Source organism: Neophocaena asiaeorientalis, unplaced genomic scaffold (assembly GCF_003031525.2).
Source record: "Neophocaena asiaeorientalis asiaeorientalis breed wild unplaced genomic scaffold, Neophocaena_asiaeorientalis_V1.1 scaffold50, whole genome shotgun sequence".
NCBI lineage: Eukaryota > Metazoa > Chordata > Mammalia > Artiodactyla > Phocoenidae > Neophocaena > Neophocaena asiaeorientalis.
The window spans coordinates 1,647,956-1,671,557 of record NW_020172717.1 but is presented as its reverse complement, the minus strand read 5'-3'; the positions used below and the strand labels follow the sequence as shown (position 1 = coordinate 1,671,557).

Below are 23,602 nucleotides of genomic sequence, written 5' to 3'. Positions count from 1 at the left end.
AGGTTACAGACTGTTGGAGAAAAAAAACCAAAACATACAAACAACAGTATGAGTGCTAATTAACAACTTCAGCAGCTACAGAAAAAAAATCATGTCAGTTGTTGATTAATCAAAAACAAACCACACACCGTCAGTATGAGGGAAGTTTCGGCAGGGGGCAGAGGCTGTGGGGACCACGAACGGCGTCATGAGTATGCTGAAGGCCGGGTGAAACTGCAATTATTAGAATTTCCCAAGCACTGGAGAGAACGGAAAATTTGTGTGGGGACCAATGGTTGGTTCCTGAGGGGTAGGAGGTGGAGACAATGCTGGGAGGTGGACTGAAGTGTGATCACGAAGCGCCGCCCCAAAGCCGGCCAAAGAACCGCTCCTCAAGGCACAGGAACCCACCAAGGGCATCTGGGCAGGAGGGTGATAGGATCAAAGCTGTGACTTAGAAACTTAGTCTGGCAGCCACTGTGTTTAGAGAAGAGAAACAAAATGTCACAGCAGGCTTCTGTGAGATCTCCTAATTGGCCTTCCTTCCCTTCAAAGGCAGCCTACACACCACCTACAGATTTTCTTTTAAAGGACATTTTTCATAGATCACACTCTCCCTACTTCTGTCCATTCCCTCTCCCTATATCCTTACTTCTAATAGAATAAAGCCCAGATTTCTCATGCTGGTCTACCAGATCCATCACAGTCCAGTTCCAGCTAAACTTTTCAACTCACAGGTCTCCCACCATACCATGTGGATTTCCACCTCTCACATGTTTACCATGGGGCCACCATTTACCACTCAACACCCTCCCCCAAACCTTCTCCACATGCCTAGGGACTCATCTTTCCCAGATCTTGGGCTCTACTTCCTCTGATCTCACAGTGCACTGCTGACTCACCCACTGGGCCTACCACCTTGGAGTTGACAATGGGCTCCTTTACCATTCAGGTCTATTTTGTCTCCCCTTCTACTCCATTTATCAATCTATAGACTATGGCATCCTAGCAACATTCTGAACATGGTGGACACTCAGTAAGCAATGGTGATGCTGACAATGAAGAGGAGGAAGAGGAAGGTGATTACCATTTACAGGGGACCACTGCAGTGATCCAAGTGTACAGATAATGGGCATGAGTAGAACTATAAAGATTTTAAAACATATTGGAAAGAATGAAGATGACCTAAATGGGAAGAAAATCCAAAAAAGAGGGGATATATGTATACATATAGCTGATTCACTTTGCTGTACAGTAGAAACTAACACAACAGTGTAAAGCAACTATATGCCAATAAAAATTAAAAATAAAATAAAATGTGGTCATAGAAACAAACAAAGAATGAAGAGAAATGAAATAAATTATTGAGACATGGGTGGTAAAGGAGACAGAACAAAAACGACTCTGAGACTCCAAGCCTGAGGAATCAAAAAGAATGATCAACTAACACCTAGCACACGATGGGCACTCAACAGTTACTGGGGAAAGAAAAAGGAAGGAAGGAGGGAGGTGACGAGCCTGTGTATCATGAGGGAGAGTTCAGGCAAGTAAACGTGAGCTGCTAGTGAGGCCTCAAGTTGGAAATGTAGGATGGAGGTTCAGAGACAGCTTAGGCTCAAGTCCTGGGTTTAGAGTTATCTGTCCAGGCAACTATTCAAAGCTGCAGATGGAAATTACATCTCTGAGGAAGAAAGGAAGAGAAAGAACAGAGGACCTAGGAGATACAGGAACCATAAAAAAAAGTCTTTCCAGGGAACACAGGGACAGGAGGTGGTGCTGGATAACAGAGCATTGGAAAATCAAACAAGGGCACAGTTTTAAGAAAGAGAGTAGTCAAGGGTATCACATGAAACAGACTAGTCGAAGAAGAATGAACAGCTTTCTCTCAGCAAACAGCTCAAATGCCACCTCTTCCAAGAAGCCTACCCTGATCACCCATAAGAAGGCTCTTTCCTTCTCTGACCCTTCAACCACATCTATTAAGGCACATCTCCCTTCTACCAAGTATGAGCAGCATTATTTAAGTCCCCTTATTTCCCCTCCTGCAGGATCTAACGGAGGCTTGAATATATGGGTACTCGCTAAATTTCTGTGGAGTACTCCTGTACTCCTGCGTATGCTTTTCTGGAATTACTGCCTGAACCCAGTTTATGAATGTGTGCCTATAAAACTAAATCACAAATCATTTGGGATTTATTTGTTCTCACACTCACCAACTGCAATTCAAAGCAATTCCAGAACACACAACACCTGTAAGCATTCTCACTTTTTAGCCCATATTTCAAGGACAGTAAAGAGGGGAAATTTTTCTCAAAGTCGTTTGCAATTAAACATAACCTAAGCTTATAAAGTTATGTATTCCCATTGTCTTTTACTTTCTTGTAAACAAACCAAATCTCTTGCAATTTCTCAACTTCTTGTTTTGTTGAGGTTTTTTGTTTGTTTGTTTTTAATGTACCAAACAACTTCAAAGGTAACCGCCTCAAAAACAATTCCATGATAAGAAGCAGAACTTATGTTCCTGCAGCAAGCTGTAGCTGGGCATTTTTATAGCGGTTAAATCACGAACAAAAAGCAAAAAGTGCCACTTAAAAAAAAAGTGCCACTTAGAAAATTAAAGAATCAGAATTGAGAATGCTCCATTCTGCAAGTAGAAAAACACATTAGCCACAAGACCTTTAGAAAGCCTTAACCCAACAATTAAAGACACAGCCGCTGAACACTCCTTATGTTCTCTCTTCTTTTATAGCCTAGTTTCTTGTGAGAATAGGCTACATTTTTTATTGCAGTTTCTACCTTGAATTCAGATGCCAAATCATTATGAGCCGGCTGCTGCCCAGCCCACCATCCCAGTCCATTGAAATTGCTCTCGACAACACACCAATGGCTTTCCAGTTACAAATTGAACTGTCAGACCCTATCCTGCTTGAGCTTCCATGGCATTTGTCACTGTCACCCACTCCCTTCTTAAACTCTTGCTTCCAGAGAATGCACTCTCTCCTGCTTCTCTTCACACCTCTTTCTACTCCAGCCCCGTTAAGTGTGGTTGGGTGGGCCCAGAGCTCTGTCCTTGGCACTCTACTCTATCAGCACACGCCTCCTGGGCGATCTCACTGACTCCCTGATGGACCCACTAATGACTCCCAAACCTCTCTCCAGGGAAATCCTCTTGCATTTCAAACCCATGCTTCTGTCCATACAGCAGTCCCTTGGGCACTGAAAGTTCCACAAAGCCAAAACTGAAATCACCTTCCCCCCAAACCTGATTTCTCTTTTTTGAACATCTCTATTGGAGGATAATTGCTTTACAATGCTGTGTTACTTTCTGCTGTGTAACAAAGTGAAGCAGCTATACATATACATATATCCCCATATCCCCTCCCTCTTGCATCTCCCTCCCACCCTCCCTAACCCACCCCTCTAGGTGGTCACAAAGCACCGAGCTGATCTCCCTGTGCCGTGCAGCTGCTTCCCACTAGCTATCTATTTTACATTTGATAGTGTATATATGTCCATGCTACTCTCACTTCGTCCCAGCTTACCCTTCCCTCTCCCTGTGTCCTCAAGTCCATTCTCTACATCTGCATCTTTATTCCTCTCCTGCCCCTAGGTTTTTCAGACCTGTTTTGTTTTTTTTCAGATTCCATATATATGTTAGCATACGGTATTTGTTTTCCTCTTTCTGACTTACTTCACTCTGTATGACAGACTCTAGGTCCATCCACCTCACTACAAATAACTCAATATCATTTCTTTTTATGGCTGAGTAATATTCCATTGTATATATGTGCCACATCCTCTTTATCCATTCATCTGTTGATGGACACTTAGGTTGCTTCCATGTCCTGGCTATTGTAAATAGTGATGTAATGAACATTGTGGTACATGACTCTTTTTGAATTATGGTTTTCTCAGGGTATATGCCCAGTAGTGGGATTGCTGGGTCATGTGGTAGTTCTATTTTTAGTTTTTTAAGGAACCTCCATACTGTTCTCCCCAATGGCTGCATCAATTTACATTCCCACCAACAGTGCAAGGGGGTTTCCTTTTCTCCACACCCTCTCCAGCATTTATTGTTCTGCCCGTGTGCGGTGATACCTCATTGTAGTTTTGATTTGCATTTCTCTAATGATTAATGATGTTGAGCATTCTTTCATCTGTTTGTTGGCAATCTGTATATCTTCTTAGGAGAAATGTCTATTTAGGTCTTCTGCCCATTTTTGGTGGGTTGTTTTTTAGATATTGAGCTGCATGCCTGTATATATTGGAGATTAATCCTTTGTCAGTTGCTTCATTTGCAAATATTTTCTCCCATTCTGAGGGTTGTCTTTTGGTCTTGTTTATGGTTTCCTTTGCTGTACAAAAGCTTTTAAGTTTCATTAGGTCCCATTTGTTTATTTTTGTTTTTATTTCCATTTCTCTAGGAGGTGGGTCAAAAAGGATCTTGCTGTGATTTATGTGATAGAGTGTTCTGCCAATGTTTTCCTCTAAGAGTTTTATAGTGTCTGGTCTTACATTTAGGTCTTTAATCCATCTGGAGTTTATTTTTGTGTATGGCGTTAGGAAGTGCTCTAGTTTCATTCTTTTACATGTAGCTGTCCAGTTTTCCCAGCACCACTTATTGAAGAGGCTGTCTTTTCTCCATTGATGGCCCGTCTCCAGGCCCACCTCCCCACCACCTCCAAGTCCCAGGCCAGGCTTCCTGCTGCTCATATAGGCCCTGTTCCCCTTGCAGTTGATTCTCCACCCCTCTAGGTGGTCACAAAGCACCGAGCTGATCTCCCTGTGCCGTGCAGCTGCTTCCCACTAGCTATCTATTTTACATTTGATAGTGTATATATGTCCATGCTACTCTCACTTCGTCCCAGCTTACCCTTCCCTCTCCCTGTGTCCTCAAGTCCATTCTCTACATCTGCATCTTTATTCCTCTCCTGCCCCTAGGTTTTTCAGACCTGTTTTGTTTTTTTTCAGATTCCATATATATGTTAGCATACGGTATTTGTTTTCCTCTTTCTGACTTACTTCACTCTGTATGACAGACTCTAGGTCCATCCACCTCACTACAAATAACTCAATATCATTTCTTTTTATGGCTGAGTAATATTCCATTGTATATATGTGCCACATCCTCTTTAACCATTCATCTGTCGATGGACACTTAGGTTGCTTCCATGTCCTGGCTATTGTAAATAGTGATGTAATGAACATTGTGGTACATGACTCTTTTTGAATTATGGTTTTCTCAGGGTATATGCCCAGTAGTGGGATTGCTGGGTCATGTGGTAGTTCTATTTTTAGTTTTTTAAGGAACCTCCATACTGTTCTCCACAATGGCTGCATCAATTTACATTCCCACCAACAGTGCAAGGGGGTTTCCTTTTCTCCACACCCTCTCCAGCATTTATTGTTCTGACCGTGTGAGGTGATACCTCATTGTAGTTTTGATTTGCATTTCTCTAATGATTAATGATGTTGAGCATTCTTTCATCTGTTTGTTGGCAATCTGTATATCTTCTTAGGAGAAATGTCTATTTAGGTCTTCTGCCCATTTTTGGTGGGTTGTTTTTTAGATATTGAGCTGCATGCCTGTATATATTGGAGATTAATCCTTTGTCAGTTGCTTCATTTGCAAATATTTTCTCCCATTCTGAGGGTTGTCTTTTCATCTTGTTTATGGTTTCCTTTGCTGTGCAAAAGCTTTTAAGTTTCATTAGGTCCCATTTGTTTATTTTTGTTTTTATTTCCCTTTCTCTAGGAGATGGGTCAAAAAGGATCTTGCTGTGATTTATGTGATAGAGTGTTCTGCCAATGTTTTCCTCTAAGAGTTTTATAGTGTCTGGTCTTACATTTAGGTCTTTAATCCATCTGGAGTTTATTTTTGTGTATGGCGTTAGGAAGTGCTCTAGTTTCATTCTTTTACATGTAGCTGTCCAGTTTTCCCAGCACCACTTATTGAAGAGGCTGTCTTTTCTCCATTGATGGCCCGTCTCCAGGCCCACCTCCCCACCACCTCCAAGTCCCAGGCCAGGCTTCCTGCTGCTCATATAGGCCCTGTTCCCCTTGCAGTTGATTCTCTCATCCCAGCTCTCCCAGCCCTGTTGCTGCCAGCTCAAACCCACCCTCTCTCCTCTCCCTCTCATCCTCTTCCCATGTCACTCCATCAACCGTTTGACCACCTCTTGTCCACTGTAGCCTGCAAAATCTGGGCTCCATTGGGGTGGGGAAGGGGGGAGAGGGATTTGCCTCTTGTCCTGATACTTTTATTTACTCAGGGAAGATAGGGTCTGCTTTGAATGGTTAAAAACTACCTGAATGTGATAAGACACAGACCCTGGAAATAATCAGATTTTCCTTGGGAAACTGAACCAGCCTCAATATTTGGGGAGGAGCAAGGGGGAGGGGGTTGGAATGAGCCTGGCAAGAAGCTTGAAACTCTCACCAGCCCACAATTTTGGCTGTTTCTGAACAGCCCACTGTATCCTAGAAATGTCCACGCATGCTTCATTTGCTTGCCAAGGCCCAAAGGAATCTGAACATGATCCTAAGAGGGCCCATCCTGTTCAAGCCATCAACTGAATGCAAGGAATGGATAGCTATTTCTCTAGACCATGTTTTAGGTCATCCCTCAATGAATACATATCTAACATATGGCAATTAACCACACTTATATGTTTCATAAATTAAGAACATGAGTGGCAGAAGGAACTCTAGTGATATTCCATTTTGCTAATCAGGAAATGGAAGCACAGAAAGCTACTACCCTACTAAATCTTAGGTGACAGCACCGAAAGCAATCCCCTTCAAAAAACCAAAAACGACAAACTCCTAAAAAGTAGATGCAAATCCCAAATGGAATACCTCGTAAGTCCACTGATTTTCATTACACAACTGATTTGCAGTCAAACTTATGCGGAAAAAAAATCAGTCCAGGGAGCAGAGTAAGTTGGGCAGGGTAGCTGCCAAGAAGTGGGACTGATAAAGATTCACCAAGAAGAGGACACATTCACTTGAGTGCATGACCATATATAAGAACACCTCAAGGGTATAAGTACTAACGATTTTGTAGTAAGTTTGGCTGGCTGTCCTGCCTGTATGATGTCAAGAACTTTTCAGTATTTCTTACAAAACACCAAAGTTTTCCCCATTGCCCTCAAGGCAGCAAATCTCTGCTCAGAGCTCCAAGAACCTGCAAATGGCAGAAGCCAAGGGGGCTGAGGCTGAGGCCAAGTCATTCCAGAAATCATGGACAGCTTGCAGACAACTTGAAGCTGCTCTCTGCTACCACTGGAACCAAAATATAAGTGCCTTTATCCCTCATTTTCTATTGTTTTTTCACCTGTGGTTCCCTTCACATTCAATTTCCTTCCTGTCAATGCAAATTCTGTTTCTCACTCAGGGTCTGTTTAACTCTCACCTACATTCCGAAACTTCTTTGGAAAACACTACCTGTTACCTCCGTCCCTTCTGAACACTACCACTTTCTTCAAACAGTAGCACTTAAATTTCTGTTGAATTTGGTTCTTTGTGAGTTTTTTTAAACTCTTATTATACAGTAAGTATTTACTGTTGAAAAATTAGAAAATACAAATAAGCAAAACAAAAGTCAGCACCCAGAGACATTTAGGTACATATCCTTCAGACATGTTTGTGTTTGTTTTTACAAAAACAACAGCACTCTGAATCTTCCACATAATAATGCCACCATTCCACGTCAATATGCTCTCTAATGAAACCACGTAAAGACTGCTCAATCTTCCACTTTAAGCAAATCATACAACATACCTAACAAATGGTCGTTTCCTATTTTAGGCTGTTATGAACAACCTTGCAACGAAGATACTGCCTTAAAATATATTTATGTGTATTATTTGTCTGATGGTTTCCTTAAATTATTAGAAATGGAAGTACTAAGTCAAAAGACATGCGGCCCACCACCATCCTGCTTTTTAGGTCTTTTTATTCATAGTGCCAATTTATCCTCCAAAAAGGTTATTCCAAATTACTCTCCATTTTATTTATCCATCATTCAAAAAATACTTATTTTGTGCCTAATTTGCGCTAGGCTCTATCAACACAATCATTATCAACATGACAGACACAGTTCCTGCCCTCATGGAGCTTACAACTTAAAGGAGAGACCCCACATACCTCATCACAAATTCTTCATTATAAGCAGAGTTACGTAAGCTTAGAAGGAAAAGTTCAGGGTTTTTCCAAAGATCACAGGAATTTTAGAAGAACCTGATAGAGCCTGAAGGGGCCGGAAGAGCTTCCACAGGAAGAATGGTTCTGAGTTGGACCTAAAGTTTTCTGTTGTAAATCCTGTGAAACCAGGTTGTAGAGAACCCTGGATAAAATATTCTAAGCAAAGGGAGCAACATGGACAAAGCCCCTGAGAAGGGAAGGAACATGACCAGCTTGAAAAAATGTAAGCAGCTCACTGTAGTGAGGCACAGAGAGATAGTGAAAAGAGTAAGGCAGGGCCAGACCACACAAGCCCTCCACAGCGGCAAACTCTTCCCAGCTGGTAAGGCCAACTTTCAATAGCCATGGGCCAGAACAGTCACACGGCAGTCAAAGCCTAGAGAACTAACAACTGAATAATGACACAATAAACTCTAAACCAGAAAAATGGATGTAAATCAACTTACCCTGAATAAGGAATGCACTTTCAAGCTGCTCTAGAACTTTTAAACTTACAATGTTAGGCCACGTACTTTCAAACACTATAATCAGCTAAATACATAAAATAGTTGCTGTCTAAAATATCTGCATGTCCACAGAAAGCAAAACACATAAATCCCTTGACTTTAATACGTAATATGACAAGACTAAGTCAACTAAAAAGTGTTTAAGTTTGTCAGAAAAGTTTCATATCCGTATTTTATTTAATGCAAAAAACATAAATGTTACTCAAGGTCCTAGTCTGGAGAAAAAACTACTCCCATAATCTTTCAATGACTGTAATTAGTCAAATTCTCTTTATTCCAACTTAGATTTTCTTATAGAGATAATTTTCCACATAAATAAGAGTTAAAATCAGTGTTTTAATATTTTTTTAAATAAAAAGTTAAAAGACATCAAGTATTCCTTTTGCAGTGTTTTTATTTATCCTTGTAGATATGCAATTATCATAAGTTACAGGATATTTATTAATTGGACTATAAGAGAAACCGTACAGAAAGTTTGTACCACAAAATTATGTCCCTAAGGGATCAGGGTCCTCAGTAACAGAGAAATAAAGAAGCTCAAAAGGGTCACTGCTCAGCAACCTCTGGTAACTAAAGAGAGCAGAACACAATCTGCTATTTGTGGAAATGAGACTTCATAAAAATACCCTTCAAGTATTCCCTATTACAAAAGGGAATGCCTATTAAAATGCCATTGTTTATTCTATATAAAATATCCTTTCTAATCCCCCAAAACTTTTTTTTTTTGCTTTAAGATTAAAGGCCATATCCCTAAGATACACTTTGTGAAAATTATCTCAATACAAGATCCAAAGATTTCCATTATTTACTGTCCTTACTCAAAATCACCTGCACGTACCAGATGCAATTTTCTAAACTTCATCATTGATGAGCCTATTCCAAAGCAGAATTCTTCAGCAATACAAAAGACACAGGCTAAAATAGTCCTCACAGCTATACTTTAAAATAGATACATTCAAAATATAAATATAATAATTCTCCAGACCATTATTTTTCCTAACGACTAAACTCTAAATTAAAAGAAAAAAAAAATTGGAGGTTTTCAAACCAATGATGTGTTCAGCCCATTTGCATGACACGGTCATTTAAACTTCTCACCTGCAAAACACAATGCAATACATTATCAAAAAAGGGAGGAAAAAAACCATGAAACCCCATTATTACAAAATGAAAACCATAACCACTATAAAACATGCAGTGCCAAATATTAAGTTACACATTTTGCTGGATAATCTTTTCACTCCTCTTGATCATAATAGTAAGAGGATCGACTTAGAAAATTTGGAAAATATAGAAATGCCAAGAAAAAAAGAAACTCTTCTAACCCTACCATTCAAATGGAATTGTTAATATTGGGGATTTTTCTTTCAGCATTTTTTCTATTATATATAAGTAATGGATTTAAGAAATACACATGCCTACATACTTTTTCTTGAATAAAATTGGGATATTATATTTGCATTTTTACCTTTTGTTTACTTAACACATGGCATGTTGAGTATCTCTGACTTCAAAAATCCTTCTTAAACATGATTTTAACAACATTTGTTTATAGTAGAATTACTATGTGAAAAGGGAATTTGAGATGGCCAAGAATCAAGCCCCAGAAAACACAGCCTTGTTCTACCAGATTTTAACCTACTCAAAATTCATAAAACTTATAGTCAGGTGGTATATATTTACAAATAAAATTTTTTAATCATAAAAAATACAATGTCTAAAAAACTAGAAATAACAAAAGAAATAGAATCACTACTATGCTTTAGCATGCACTCATGGAAAAAATTAATTTAACTTAAACCCCACACTAGATACTTTAATCTGTTCCAAGTGAGTCAGAGAACACATAATGGCATGTTAGCACCAGGAGAAAATAAAAGATTATCTCAACTAGTTAAGAAAAAGAAAATACGAGAAAGAATGGAAGGGTGAGCCCAGCACAGGAAGTCAGGACAAAGACCTTTCCTCCAATAAATTACAAATACTGCAGGTCTCTCTCTCTCTCCTCTCGGAAGGCAAGTTAAAGCCCAATTTGTTCTTTATACCCTTCATTTTAACCTTTGATATCCTCCCTTTAAAATTTTTCTAACACAAAGAAAAATTATGTTACAATAGTTCCAGAGATAATTGTCGGCTCTCAAAACTTAAGAAAAAGACTAATTTCTTAAATGTCTAAACCCAATATCTTGAAATAAAATGCTACTGTTTTAAGATTTTCATAATAAAAACAAATTTTCTTTCTTTCAATACTTACTCTGCATGAGAAAGTTTTATTTCTTCCCTTTGTCTTGCAGAATAATTTAGGTTCCCACCTAAAATACAAATAAGCATAGAATCTTTTCAACACAACTATCGTAAGTAAAATTCAAATATGCACATGTGTACACACACGCATACAAATGCCTTTAAGTAACAGAAGAGGCTATGGAAGGTGAGAAAGAACTAGTTTATCTCCTGGAAACTTCCCAAGGGGGAAAAAGTGTTTCTTAAGAATCATTATATGATACAAATAATCACTCCTTAATGTTAGCAGTTTTTTAAAAATTTTGGACTTATGTATTGCTCGAGGTTTTGTTCTTTGGGACACTGTATCAATATTCAATAATAGTGAAAATTAAGAGGCATTAAAGTAAATGACCTAAAATTATTTAAACAGCATATGTATTCATTCTTCTAAATACACGACAACCCTTAGGGCCAAGCCAGTTTAGAAAAATTAATAAAGGTAATATCAAAATCTTATAAATAACAAAAAAAGCAAAAATAAATGTAGTAGATATTAGCAAACGAAAAAAATCTATAATTTCTCATTCTATATTAAACACTTTCAACCTTAAAATGCAAACTGCAGCTATAAATATGTTTACTTCTCATTTTTAAAAAATATAAGACAATAACATAGGAAGGGCTTTAGGTTATTTTTTTAGAAGTCATACTAATATGACCTTCTGCTAATATAAAAAGAACATCTAAAATTTTATATTACAAAACTTAAACTGAACTGGCCAGAAAGAACATGACAATGATTTTAATATACGGGAAGGTCCAAAATACAAAATTATATGCTATAAAGTAAAATGTGTTTCATCACTATGAACAGAATGTTATTACATGAAATAAAGCCTCTCCTGGATGGAGACAATCCAGGAGCCCCACAAGATGATCCACTGTGGGCTTCCCTGGTGGCACAGAGGTTAAGAATCTGCCTGCCAATGCAGGGGACACGGGTTTGAGCCTTGGTCCAGGAAGATCCCACATGCCACGGAGCAACTATGCCCATGTGCCACAACTACTGAGCCTGCACTCTAGAGCCCGCGAGCCACAGCTACTGAGTCTGTGTGCTGCAACTACTGAAGCCCACACACCTAGAGTCCATGCTCCACAACAAGAGAAGCCACCACAATGAGAAACCCGCACACCACAATAAAGAGTAGTCCCCGCTCGCCGCAACTAGAGAAAGCCTGCATGCAGCAGCAAAGACCCAACGCAGCCAAAAATAAAATAAAATAAATTTAATTTAATTTTAAAAAAATGATGATCCACTGTGGTTTAAGAAGAAAATACCTGAACTTCTACTTACCTTGGGCACGATTCACCAAGTAGAGTAAGACCACAGATAAAAGTGAGACTGGAAATGAAAAAAACATAAGGTCCTTAAAAACATGTACTTTTTCCCAATGATTCCTATGTAATCATAATTACAAAGTAAAGCTTAGAAAATCAAATCTTTATTAACTAGCATTTAAAAATGAAAACACTCTTCACATTATTTTCCAAAAAGCACTAAGTTACACACCATTTTCTCCATGAGAAAGATATTTTTAAAACCTGAGCCCAGGGATGGCAGGGACAGAAAAAGAGAAACTGAGACCCCTCTGCCCCCAGGAGAAGGGGCCAAGCCACCAACAGATCATTTCTCTTTCCTCTCCCTTTGTAATGCTGGTAGTTCCCAGCACTTTCCCAAAACCCTGCCAGCTGCTAGACTGTTTATGTTTTTACAGAGAGCCAAATAGAAGTAATCCTTTGGGGGTTTTAGGTCTGAAAACACCATGTTCATTTTACAAATTAACCAAATATTAAAACGTGGTCATTAAACTCCCAGAAACCCAGACCAGTAAAGGCCTCAGAAAGTCAGGTACTTGGCTTTTCACTTTAACAAGTGTGGCACACTTAACTTACTTTAATACCTCAACAAAAACCTTTTTAAATGGAGTGGTGTTTGGTTTGAGAACCAAATTTATAAGGAACCGTTGACTGAGATTAAACCACACGTTGCAGCATCAAAAATAGACAAAAACACTTTCACAACCTAGTACTATGAATTCGTATATGGCCCACTATTTAAGAATATATTTTTAAAATTTGATGTGCTAATTTCTAAAATTATGAGATAATAAAATACATTCAGGCTATTATTCATAAGCAATCATCTGCAAATACCACACCTCAAGTATAGACAGTCTTTATTCCTGTAAATGAAAATGAAGTCAGATAAAATCATTACTCGGGCTTGCCATTTTAAACACAATTTACCGAAGCATGAAAGACATCTGATATGTTATGTGAACATTCTTTTTCAGATGAACACAATTGATGTGTAAGGAGAACACAGTGAAAAAATACTCATTTATTTTTGTAGTTTTCGGCAGTTGCCTAATGCTTCCTATTTTTAACCAATGAATCATTACAGGTAAAAATTAAATAACAGGACTAAGAATAAAAACAATTCGAAATAGACTAATGAATAAACAATGAGCGCTCACACCTAAGTCACACTAATGTCCACACATTCACACCAGGGACATACTCAGGACCCTTCAAATGGTTCCACTCTAAAGAGGAAGGTGTTTTTTAACAACCATAAATATTTATGAAACAGACAAGATGAGTATGGGATCTGGGTGGCCTGTTCTGTATGGCTTTTTTCACTAAGGATGTTTCTAATGTTCACTGATATTGTAACATGTATCCATACTACATTCTTTTTTCTATTATAATTAAAAATACATGACATTTACCATTAAAAAAAACATAAATATTTAAAACAGAATATAGAGCAGATTCCATTCCTGCCTTTAAGAACAGGAATCTCCTGAAAAATTCCTGTGAATCTTCAGAAAACTAAAGTCACCAGCTGAGAAACTGATGCACAGGCTAAGAATCAGGCAAATCTGAATGATACATCTTAGGGATTTGGTTTAAAAAAGGGGAAAAAAGAACAATAACAACAAAAACCTAAAAGTATAAATGAGAACATCCTGCTGCATATTAAAAGAAACTAAATGTTGCCAGGTGGCGCACTTACAAGAAACACAGGCAATGAAGAAAACTTCTAAAAACAGATATCCCCAAGTATCCAATATCATGCCAGCAATGATGGAAATGACTGCCAACCCAAGATTCTGAATGGACTGCATGCTACAATTTAAGAAATTAAAAAAAAACCAAACATTTCAATTCTAAAGTCTTCACACACAGAGTACCAATTCACTATAAATATTAGTATCTATAAACCACATACTATCAGTGTTAAGAGGGTTTTCAACCAGGAATGACCTCATTAGATTTGTTTCTTTAATCCCATGACTGTTTCCACTACTTAACTGTAGGCTCAAAGGCAAGGGAGTTTGCCTTAGCAAGTACCGTCTGAACTCAACACCTTCCTGCTGAATGAATCCAAGGGCTAAGTGAATACCAACCAGAGATGTGGTTTCCCTGTTCGGCCTTTTGTGCTAGAGATTGGAACTCAACTTCTCACTGAGAGGCCCTCAGATAAACGGGCGCTGGGATGGTCACGTCAGCAATGACCTCTCATGGGGTAGCTTATCTCCAGCTCTCTTGCTGGAGGCTCGGAGCATTTTTTTTGCCACAATAATAATACAAATAGATTAACTGATTTTCTGGTTATTTCCAGGTTCGGAGCTGTCCCAAAAGCCTGAAGCCGACTAGATTCAGGAGATCTGGAGTTTTATAAGATAATTAAATTGACACAGCAGAGAGAGACATCATGTGATCCACAGTGCAAACACTTACAAGCCATATGCAGTTCCCAGTTGATGTTCGGGAACTACAAACGCCACCATTGGCCACAATGCACAGGCAAGCAATGAGTAGGAGAGTCCCAGGAGACACTATTGAAATCAATACGGAAAAGGGTAAAGAAGTCTTATATTTACCAAAAGGTGATTTTCTTTTGATGCAGATTAGCAAGAGTGACATAATAACTAATATATGAATATCCATGCAAATTGTGTTGCAAAATAATTAGGCTAAAAACTCATATTCAACACAAAATGGTCTTGGGCCTCTCTAACAGTATCCCTCTAGGGACAAGATACACATAACATTGTCTTAACCATTTTATATTATATGAATACATAACTGGCTGGGCCCAGGGTGCAGTCAAAGACCAAACAAGAAAATAAAGCTAATTTGCAAAATGTCTTTACCAATGTTTCAGGCAAGCTAATTTCCCAGTATTCATTAACAATTACAAATTAAGCAATCAAGGTAACATCATGCCAACAGTCCATTATCTTACTTCTGGGTCATCACCACCCAACTGGAGAGCCAAGCAGAGGACCAACAACAACAACTGCTTGATAAACATCACCTAATGCTAACTTTTTCTTCAGTTAAAGAAGAAACCTTATGATTTAAGTTAAAATAAGATCATTTATCAGATTGGGAACAATTAAAATAATGCCAACGTCTAACAATGGCAAGGATACTAAAAAACAAACACATTCATGTATTATTGGTAAAGCTATAAATGGGTAGGAAGTTATTAGAGGAGAGGTTTCACAGTGTCTATCAAAATGTTAACTGTGCAAAGCCTCTGCTCTAGCATTTCTACTTCTAGGAGTCTGTCCTAGAGAATTCTAACGAAGTGCATAAATATGTATGTTCAAGATAGTCTTTTATTAACAGGTAAGAAATGCCAGCACTTTGGCCTATGGTCTTAAAAATGACATTCTGAAGAACAATTACAAAAACTTGATGAATTCATTATTACTTTTTGACCTACTAAAAGTCAAAGACAAAAGAACGCAAAATCATGGATACTGGGTTGACAGATGTTTTTGCCACCTATGATGGAATGACTTCTTTTAATGAGGTACTGAAAAATAAATGGAACTAATAAGCATTGGGCTTTTATAAGACTATTTTATTTCAAATTCTATAGCAGCATTGAGGGTACTATTATATAGGCCAAATGAAATCAAAAACATCTTATGCATTAATGATTAATATTTATATACTTTAAAAATAGCTATTCTGTAGAAACTGAAATTGTCATTGTTTTTCCCACTGTCACAAGCACTACTATCAGAAGAGCTGAGCGTTGGCTTCTGATACGTGCTGTACAGAGTCCTCCCTGAAGCCCTGAGCCCCCCAGCCGTTCGCAGCGACTTTACCATAGCAATCCAAGGGTTCCACAGAGTGAAGGCCAGCATCATGTGGGAAGCAAGAGTGGTCACCACTGCACACAGAACCCAGATGATGTTCTTTCCTGTTTTATCCACCAGAAGCCCAAATATTGGGGACATGGGAGCTGATATTACATATACAATACTGCCCAGAAAATATAAAAGATATTTAATAATATATCACAGGAAAAAAAATTAAAAATCCACAAAGTCCTAAATCCTACAATGATTAGGTAAAGCAAACCCTAGCTCATTCAATTTAACATCCTTCTAAAATGGTCAGCAGTGAATAGAAATATAAGGATATAAACAGTGGTCCAAGACTTCTTTGGTTTTCCCTTAATGCAAAGATGGCCATTCAGGATCAAGACCCAAGACAGAGTTTGTTTCACACTGTAGATGTCAGTTCACATACGTCTTTTCTGTCTCTTATAACATCGGGTTATAATTAAAGACCCACACTAAGCACACAGTAAGCACTTACAGAATTAATGGAATACCTGTTAATAGCACTCGCTGCCTGGGAGGAAAATCCAAATTTCTCTGTAAAGAAAACTCTAAAATAAAAAGAGAGAGGACAAAAAGCAGACACTTTAGAAAGAACTATTCTGTTTTTTTAAAAATAAAGGCAAAATAAAACTGAATAAAAATAAGTTTAGTCAACTTTCCCTTCTTTATACTGTTTTCCCACCTTATTTGGTATCCATCTTCAAGCAACTGGCTAAAGGTTTAGTATTTACGTAAGTACTTCACCAACTAAATAAAACATATCGATACCTATTTTTTCCTCTTTTACGTGTACAGCCAACAATACACACAAATTTTCAGAAACCCAAATGTATTACTACAAGGAATTAAGATGGCTTCTTTTCCTTAAAAGCAATTACTGGGCAGGTTCTTTGCTAAATGATGCATGAGGTTCTTGTCTCAAACTGTAAAATGACAGCCTGAATTTAAAGGTTAGAATTACAGAGATGCATCTCAACAAACACACTCACACTCACACACTGCTCTGTTTAAGTAGCTGCCCGTGAAAACGGAGAGAAGGTAGAAGATAAAGCAAAGAAGAATCTGATTGAAGCCCTGAATTTGAGTCTGCAGAAACGCAGTCCTAACAAATGGAGATATGCCCTGTCACTACGAGCTAACGCACTGTCTCCATTCGCAATAAGAGGCTTCCTAACAAAGAAATAAAGAGGAAATAAAAAAAGAATACAAATCCAAAATCAAGCATTAAAGTAAATCGATATCATGTATCAAAAACTGTTTCAGGTATTTCTTCAAAAACCTAATACAAGTATTAAAGCAACACTAAACCTTAAGCTAAGAAAATCAGTTGTGTCCCAGGATGTAAAACAATTCCCGTGAAAATATCAACCGTAACAGAGAAGCAAAATTTATACCTTAAAAAAATTACATTTATGTGACTGAATTCTCATTATAATTTAGCCAACAAAAACGGAATGCTAGAGAAGACTCACTTCCCAAGTCCAATGAAAGGGAACACAGCAACATAATAGCCGACACAGATGATAAATACGAGCCACAGGGGGAAGGAGAAGTCCTTCACATCAGTTAACTTGATAACTTCACCTTACAGAAGAAAGGGAAGATGCAGTCAGTGTAATTTTGCATTTCTAAGTCAAGATTATTTTTCTTTTATCATGTGATTAACCTTTGCAATTCAGTTAAAAAATACTTGTCTCAGTAAATCACTAGAACATAGTTTCTCGGATAAACTAAAAAGACAACAGAAAATGCAAAACCTAAGATTAGCATCTACCTTCTTTCTTTCTTCCAGAAACACTCATCACTTTGCAAATATACAAAGTACAATCAAGAATGTAAATTCTGCCAAAACCGCTTAAGGGGGAAAAAAAAAGTATCCAAAAATTTAGACAAATGGAAATAGATTAGGAAATAAAAGATTTAAATAAACTATATGCCCATATAAAATTTTAAAGTGGAAAAAAAAAGATTTAATAAACAAGTATTAAGCCTCACTGGGTTTACAACACTACATTAGGAATTTACCTCATTGTAAATTATCTCAAAAAGGCCATAATTCCTAAAAGCCTAACTTTTTCTTGCATTTAGACTAACCTGTTTTTCCTTGTTCTTTATGAAGGATTCGTTCTGCTCTCTGATCCAAGTAAGCAAGGGCCAAGGCACAGACTAGTGAAAGAATACATGTTATACCCCCTATAATAAAAAAAGAAGAGATTTTTAAAAGAGAACCAAAATGAAGGTTCCCAAAAGGTAGCACATTACATTAACAGCAAAATACTTAGCAACTTAAAGGGATGGCATCTAGACACATATATGAAAAGCCTACAATTACTAATTCAGGACAGAAGGAAAGGAAGTACATTGGGAAGCACTCAATGAACAGCAGTCACTATTACTATTGTATATTATTTCCCGGTAGAAGGTTGGAGATTAGAGGGGAAAGACTAGAACAAACTAGTCTAGTCTTTTATAATCAGAATATAGACTGAAGAAAGCTGATGACCAGCTAGCAAATTAGTCCTAATTTCTTAATTCAGTCTAAGCACCAATTATTGATGGATGCCAGGGGGAACAAACCGCAAAAGCAAAGTCTGATTCTGTGATCACCTCATGTTCCCTCTGATTCCTCCCCAAGTCTGACTCTTGTTCCTACCCTGTGGCAGCCCCAAGGGCCCCAATCCTCCCACAGCACAGCCCGCTCACTCTCCTTCAGGTATCCAGCATTACTCACTAATGCTGACCTCGTATCATTAAAGTGAATCAGGATAAACAGTGAATAAAGTGTACACTTCTCAAAATTTTTAATAAAAAGCTTAGTAAAGTAAATGACATCTTTAATTGGCTGACATAATATGAAAAACTGCAAAGAGTCGGTAGACGTGAGTTCTACGTCTGGCAGTAATAAGCTGATTGATCTTGGGCAAGGAATTTAACCTCTCTGGGCTTCAATTTTCCCAAGTGTAAAATCAGAGGCTTTGATCTGATGGCACAGATCTTTTCTGGCTCTGAAATTCTCTAAAATTCTCAAATTCTCCACTGTGGAGAGAACTGGAAGGAATACTGAAGAGAATCTGAAAGTAAGAAAGAGGTTATAAGTGGCAAAGGATTTAATAGGGAGGGGGAGAAAGAAGGGGTCTCTAGACACAAGTTGCCCATCTAGGATTACCTCTCACTGTCCTCCCTTTACCAGCCTGTACCAAGGAATACAGGGAATAAAAGACGGCACAGAACCTTCAACCCAGCACCCACAGGTCTCCCTAGGGCTCTGCAAGCAGCTCTCCACATCCTGTGGGGCTTAGTTAGACAAATTCACTGCTCAGAGAAGAAGCACAGGTGGTAAACCCAGAGAGCATCAAGCGCTTCTCAGTGACCCACCCAGCAACCAGCAGAACCCAGCTTTAGCCAACAGAACTTAGGGTCAGAAGGAGCCTATACAGTTTTAGTCCAACACCCACAGTTTTACAGAGAAGAAAACAGTTTTACAGAGAAGAGACACAGAGGTTAACTTCCTGTCCAAAATGAGCCAGGACCAGAACCTAGACTCCCAGCTCCCAACCTGGTGGATTTCCCATCACATCCTATCACCTCTGACTTCTATAAAATCTAAGCTCCATAAGCGCATGAAATGAATTTGATCAAAAGGAAACAATTCTCCCTTCTGCTACAGACTATTATTAATGAACACCTTAGAGGTACAAACTCCCTGACTGTTTTCAGAGTTCTCACATACACTCTCATTTGCTCATCACAACAAAACCGAAGCACAGGGACTTCCCTGGTGGTCCAATGGTTAAGAATCCACTTTCCAATGCAAGGGACTCAGGTTCAATCCCTGGCAGGGCAACTAAGCCCGTGCGCAGCAACTACCGAGCCCGTGCGTCACAACTAAAGAGCCCACACGCTCTGGAGCCCATATGGCACAATTACAGAGCCCATGCGCTCTGGAACCCACGTGCCATGACTAGAGAGCCCATGTGCCACAATTACTGAGCTTGCACGCTCTGGAGCCCACCACAACTAGAGAGAAGCCCACGTACCACAACTAAGACCCGATGCGGCCAAGAATAAAATAAATAAATATTTTTAAAAATCTATCCTTATTTAGAAAAAAAAAACAAACCTGAACACACGTGGTGATACAAGATCGTTATTTTAAGAAAGTGGAAATAAAAATACAAATGGGGTGAATGATTGCCAATATGTTCACTGTGTCTAATTAGGTCCAAGAACTAGTGAACTGTACAGGCAAAACTATAACCAAGTGGTCTAAGCCCAATTCCTGTGTTCTTTCCTCCCTGTCACACCATTTCCTATGACAAGCTTTCAGGACAGATAAAAGGTGGGACTTCAGGATTCACTAACCAATAATAAGTGTGACCCCAAGTGTTGTGTGACCAGCAGAACCCAACGAAGCTTCAACCTTAGAATACAGCCATCCCATGAGGTTCATGTTTACTGTACTTCCCTGAAACAAAAGGAAAAAAAAAAAATCAACATAATTTTCATTTCTATCTGTCTTGCTCAGAAAAAAAGGATGTCAGTTAGCTTAGAGAAATAAGTATAATAGGGTTCAGATTAAACAACAGATAATTTTTTTAAAAAAACACTACAAGGAAAGAGCTAACAACCTAGGATAAAGCCACAGATAAGATTACCACACAAAAATGCCAATTTATAGAAAATGCTAGCATTCAAAACAGCACAGTACATCTAGAACTTCCTAGTAGCCTAAACAAAAATGAATCACAAGTTATAAAGTTCACAGGGTACCCAAGACAAAAATAAACTTTGGCTCATAAAAAGCACAGCTTTTCCTGATCCTGACATCTGAAAAAAAAATTCATCCTCTGATCATCCTTTAGAAGACAGTAATAGTACTACTCTCATTCATTTATTCTTTCATTTAGCAGTTATTGAACCCTGATTACATGCCTGTCACTGTTCTAGTTACCGGGAATAAAATAAAGAACAGAAAAATTTCCAGCTCTCATAGAGAGCAACCCCATTTTAGTGGGGTAGAAAAGGTAAAATATACAGTATATGAAACAGCAATGAGTGCTTCTAAAAAATAAGGAAAAAAGATAAAGCATAGGGGCTTCCCTGGTGGCGCAGTGGTTGAGAGTCTGCCTGCCGATGCAGGGGACATGGGTTCGTGCCCCGGTCCGGGAAGATCCCACATGCCGCGGAGTGGCTGGGTGCGTGAGCCATGGCCACTGAGCCTGCGGGTCCGCAGCCTGTGCTCCGCGGCGGGAGAGGCCACAACAGTGAGAGGCCCCCATACCGCAAAAAATAAATAAATAAAAATAAAGCATAGAAGGAGAATAAAAAGGGGTAGAGACCTTGCTGAGAATGTGACTCTGGGTTAAGAACTTGAAGGAAGCTGGGAGGCTACCTGGAAGAACAGCACAGCACTCCAGGCAGAAGGAATACCCAGGGCACAGGCCCCGAGAGGGAGGTTGCCCAGCGTGCTCAAGGCAAGGAGCGTAGAGACTAGAACAGTGTCAATGAAGAAGGGAGAGGATGAGATGAGGTCCCCAGAGAGGAACTGATGGGAAAGCGAGCTATTGGTAATAAGAACTTCTGGCTTTTACTCTGCGTGAGATGGGAAGCCATTGGGGTTCTGAGCAGAGAAGTGGCACAATCCCTTACGTTTTAAGAGACTCACTCTGGCTGCTATATCCAAAGCAGACTGTAAGTGAGGACGGTGCAGAAGCAAGGACATCGGCTCGGGGCAGCTGCAATAATGCAGAACAGAAACGATAGGTCTTGGACTGGGGAGACTGGCAGTGGGCACAGTGGGAAGTGGTCGGAATACGGACATATTCCGGTGGTAGAGCTAACAGGATTTGCCAATGGAAAATAAGTGGAGAGTGTGGGGTTAGGGATGGGGGTAAGGAGTGGTTCAGGGTGACATCAAAGTTTTTGCCTGAGCACCTGGAAGAATAGAGTTGCTCATAACTGAAGATGAGAAAACTTCAGCATGAGCTGGTTTGGAGGACAGTAGGTGAAACATTAAGAGCTGGGCTTTGGCTGTGTTGAGTTTGATATGCCTACTAGACATCCAAGTGGAAATGTCAAGAAGGAAGCTGCAAATACGGGTGTGGAATTCAGCGGAAAGGCCTGGACGATATAACTTCAGGAGCAAAGACACGCTATTTAAAACTTCAAAACTAGGTAAGATTACCAAGGAAGTGAGCGTCAAAAGAAATGAGAGGGTGTCCAATGACCAAACCCACATTTACAGGTTGAGAAGACTAAGGTGGAACCAGCAAAAGAGGCGGAAGGAGCAGACAGAAGGGCAAGAGGAAAACTATGAGACTGTGGAGTCCTAGAACCCAAGAGAAGAAATCAAGGAAAGGGGAGTGTCAACTGTGCTGACGCTACTGCTAAGAGACTGAGAAATAAACATGTCGTCGACCATGTTCCCACAGCAAATACAGCAGCAAATCGCACGTGGCGACTTCTCACAAAACGTTAGCCAGTGGCATTATTCAGACGCTCATCTGAATAAGGTATAAACGGAGACCTGCTGGAAACATTCCTCAACATCAGCAAAAATACAAGCCCCTCAAAGACATATTGTCTCAATAACCCTTTAATTCTAAAATGCCTAACATGACCTGGCTTAGCAAGTACTCAATAAATATTTGTTGAAATAAGGAGTTTTTAAAAGTAACAAATGACAGAGGAAAATCAAAAGCGTGCTGGACTTCCAACCTCAGCTAAGACAGGAATAATAAGAAAAGTGCAAAGTCCACTGCCTGAATGATAACAGTCCAAGGGTCTAAAATCAGACAAACTCACAGTTCGGCCGACAAAAAGATCACGGCGAGGTAAAGCCGAAACCTCTATGATCATTCTGAGTATGTGCAGGGCCAAGAGAAGCACAAAAAAGACTGAACCTCCATCTACCCCAGCAACTCTGTAATGGAGTCCTTTGGTCTCCTGCGTGCATCTCACAAGGACCCTCAATACACCAACCAGATCAGAGCCGAGCCACCCTGGCTGACGGAGAGGTGGCTGCCTGAGATCTGGCTCCTGCCACCTCCTCCTCAGGCCCCCCCACCATTCCCATAACCTCCACCCCGCATCGTAGAAACCCCTGAGATTCCGTTCTAGAAACTTAGGGCTCCTGGGGACGCAGGTGAATGGATTATAACTAGTTTGTGACCACACAGAAAAGAACGTGAAGACCATTAGTAACCACAATGGCGTCACTGAGAATGAGTCTTGCTCAACTGCTCCTATTTCCTTCTTTTAGAAGTTATTAGACGATGAGATCCACCGGCTGCCACAGACATGTCTTGACTTGCACAAGATACATAAGGAAGTACCAGGAATGTCCTTGTGGATAAAATTTAGAAAATGTGGAAAACCACACTAGTTATCAAAGATTTACAAATTAAAATAATGTTTAGGTGTTTCCTATCAAATTGATAAAATGCTTTTTTTTTTTTTTTTTTTTTGGGGTAC

At 39.2% G+C, this 23,602-nt stretch overlaps 1 protein-coding gene across 5 annotated transcripts in view; it reads right to left on the bottom strand.

The window, feature by feature from the left end:
• Positions 1-9,006: 9,006 nt before the first annotated feature.
• Positions 9,007-23,602, bottom strand: part of MFSD1 (major facilitator superfamily domain containing 1) — a 24,500-nt gene continuing 9,904 nt past the window's right edge. For 2 of the 5 annotated variants that reach the window (XM_024740155.1, XM_024740160.1), the window contains 9 exons: positions 20,492-20,594; positions 18,224-18,322; positions 17,602-17,713; positions 16,621-16,677; positions 16,109-16,265; positions 14,724-14,821; positions 13,996-14,108; positions 12,271-12,318; positions 10,941-11,002 (listed from right to left, as the gene is read on the bottom strand). In XM_024740155.1, the coding sequence (XP_024595923.1) occupies positions 10,941-11,002; positions 12,271-12,318; positions 13,996-14,108; positions 14,724-14,821; positions 16,109-16,265; positions 16,621-16,677; positions 17,602-17,713; positions 18,224-18,322; positions 20,492-20,594 (849 nt within the window). Of the gene's footprint in view, positions 9,789-10,940; positions 11,003-12,270; positions 12,319-13,995; positions 14,109-14,723; positions 14,822-16,108; positions 16,266-16,620; positions 16,678-17,601; positions 17,714-18,223; positions 18,323-20,491; positions 20,595-23,602 lie in introns of those variants that run through there. The other 3 variants (XM_024740154.1, XM_024740159.1, XM_024740156.1) reach the window with 3 other exon arrangements.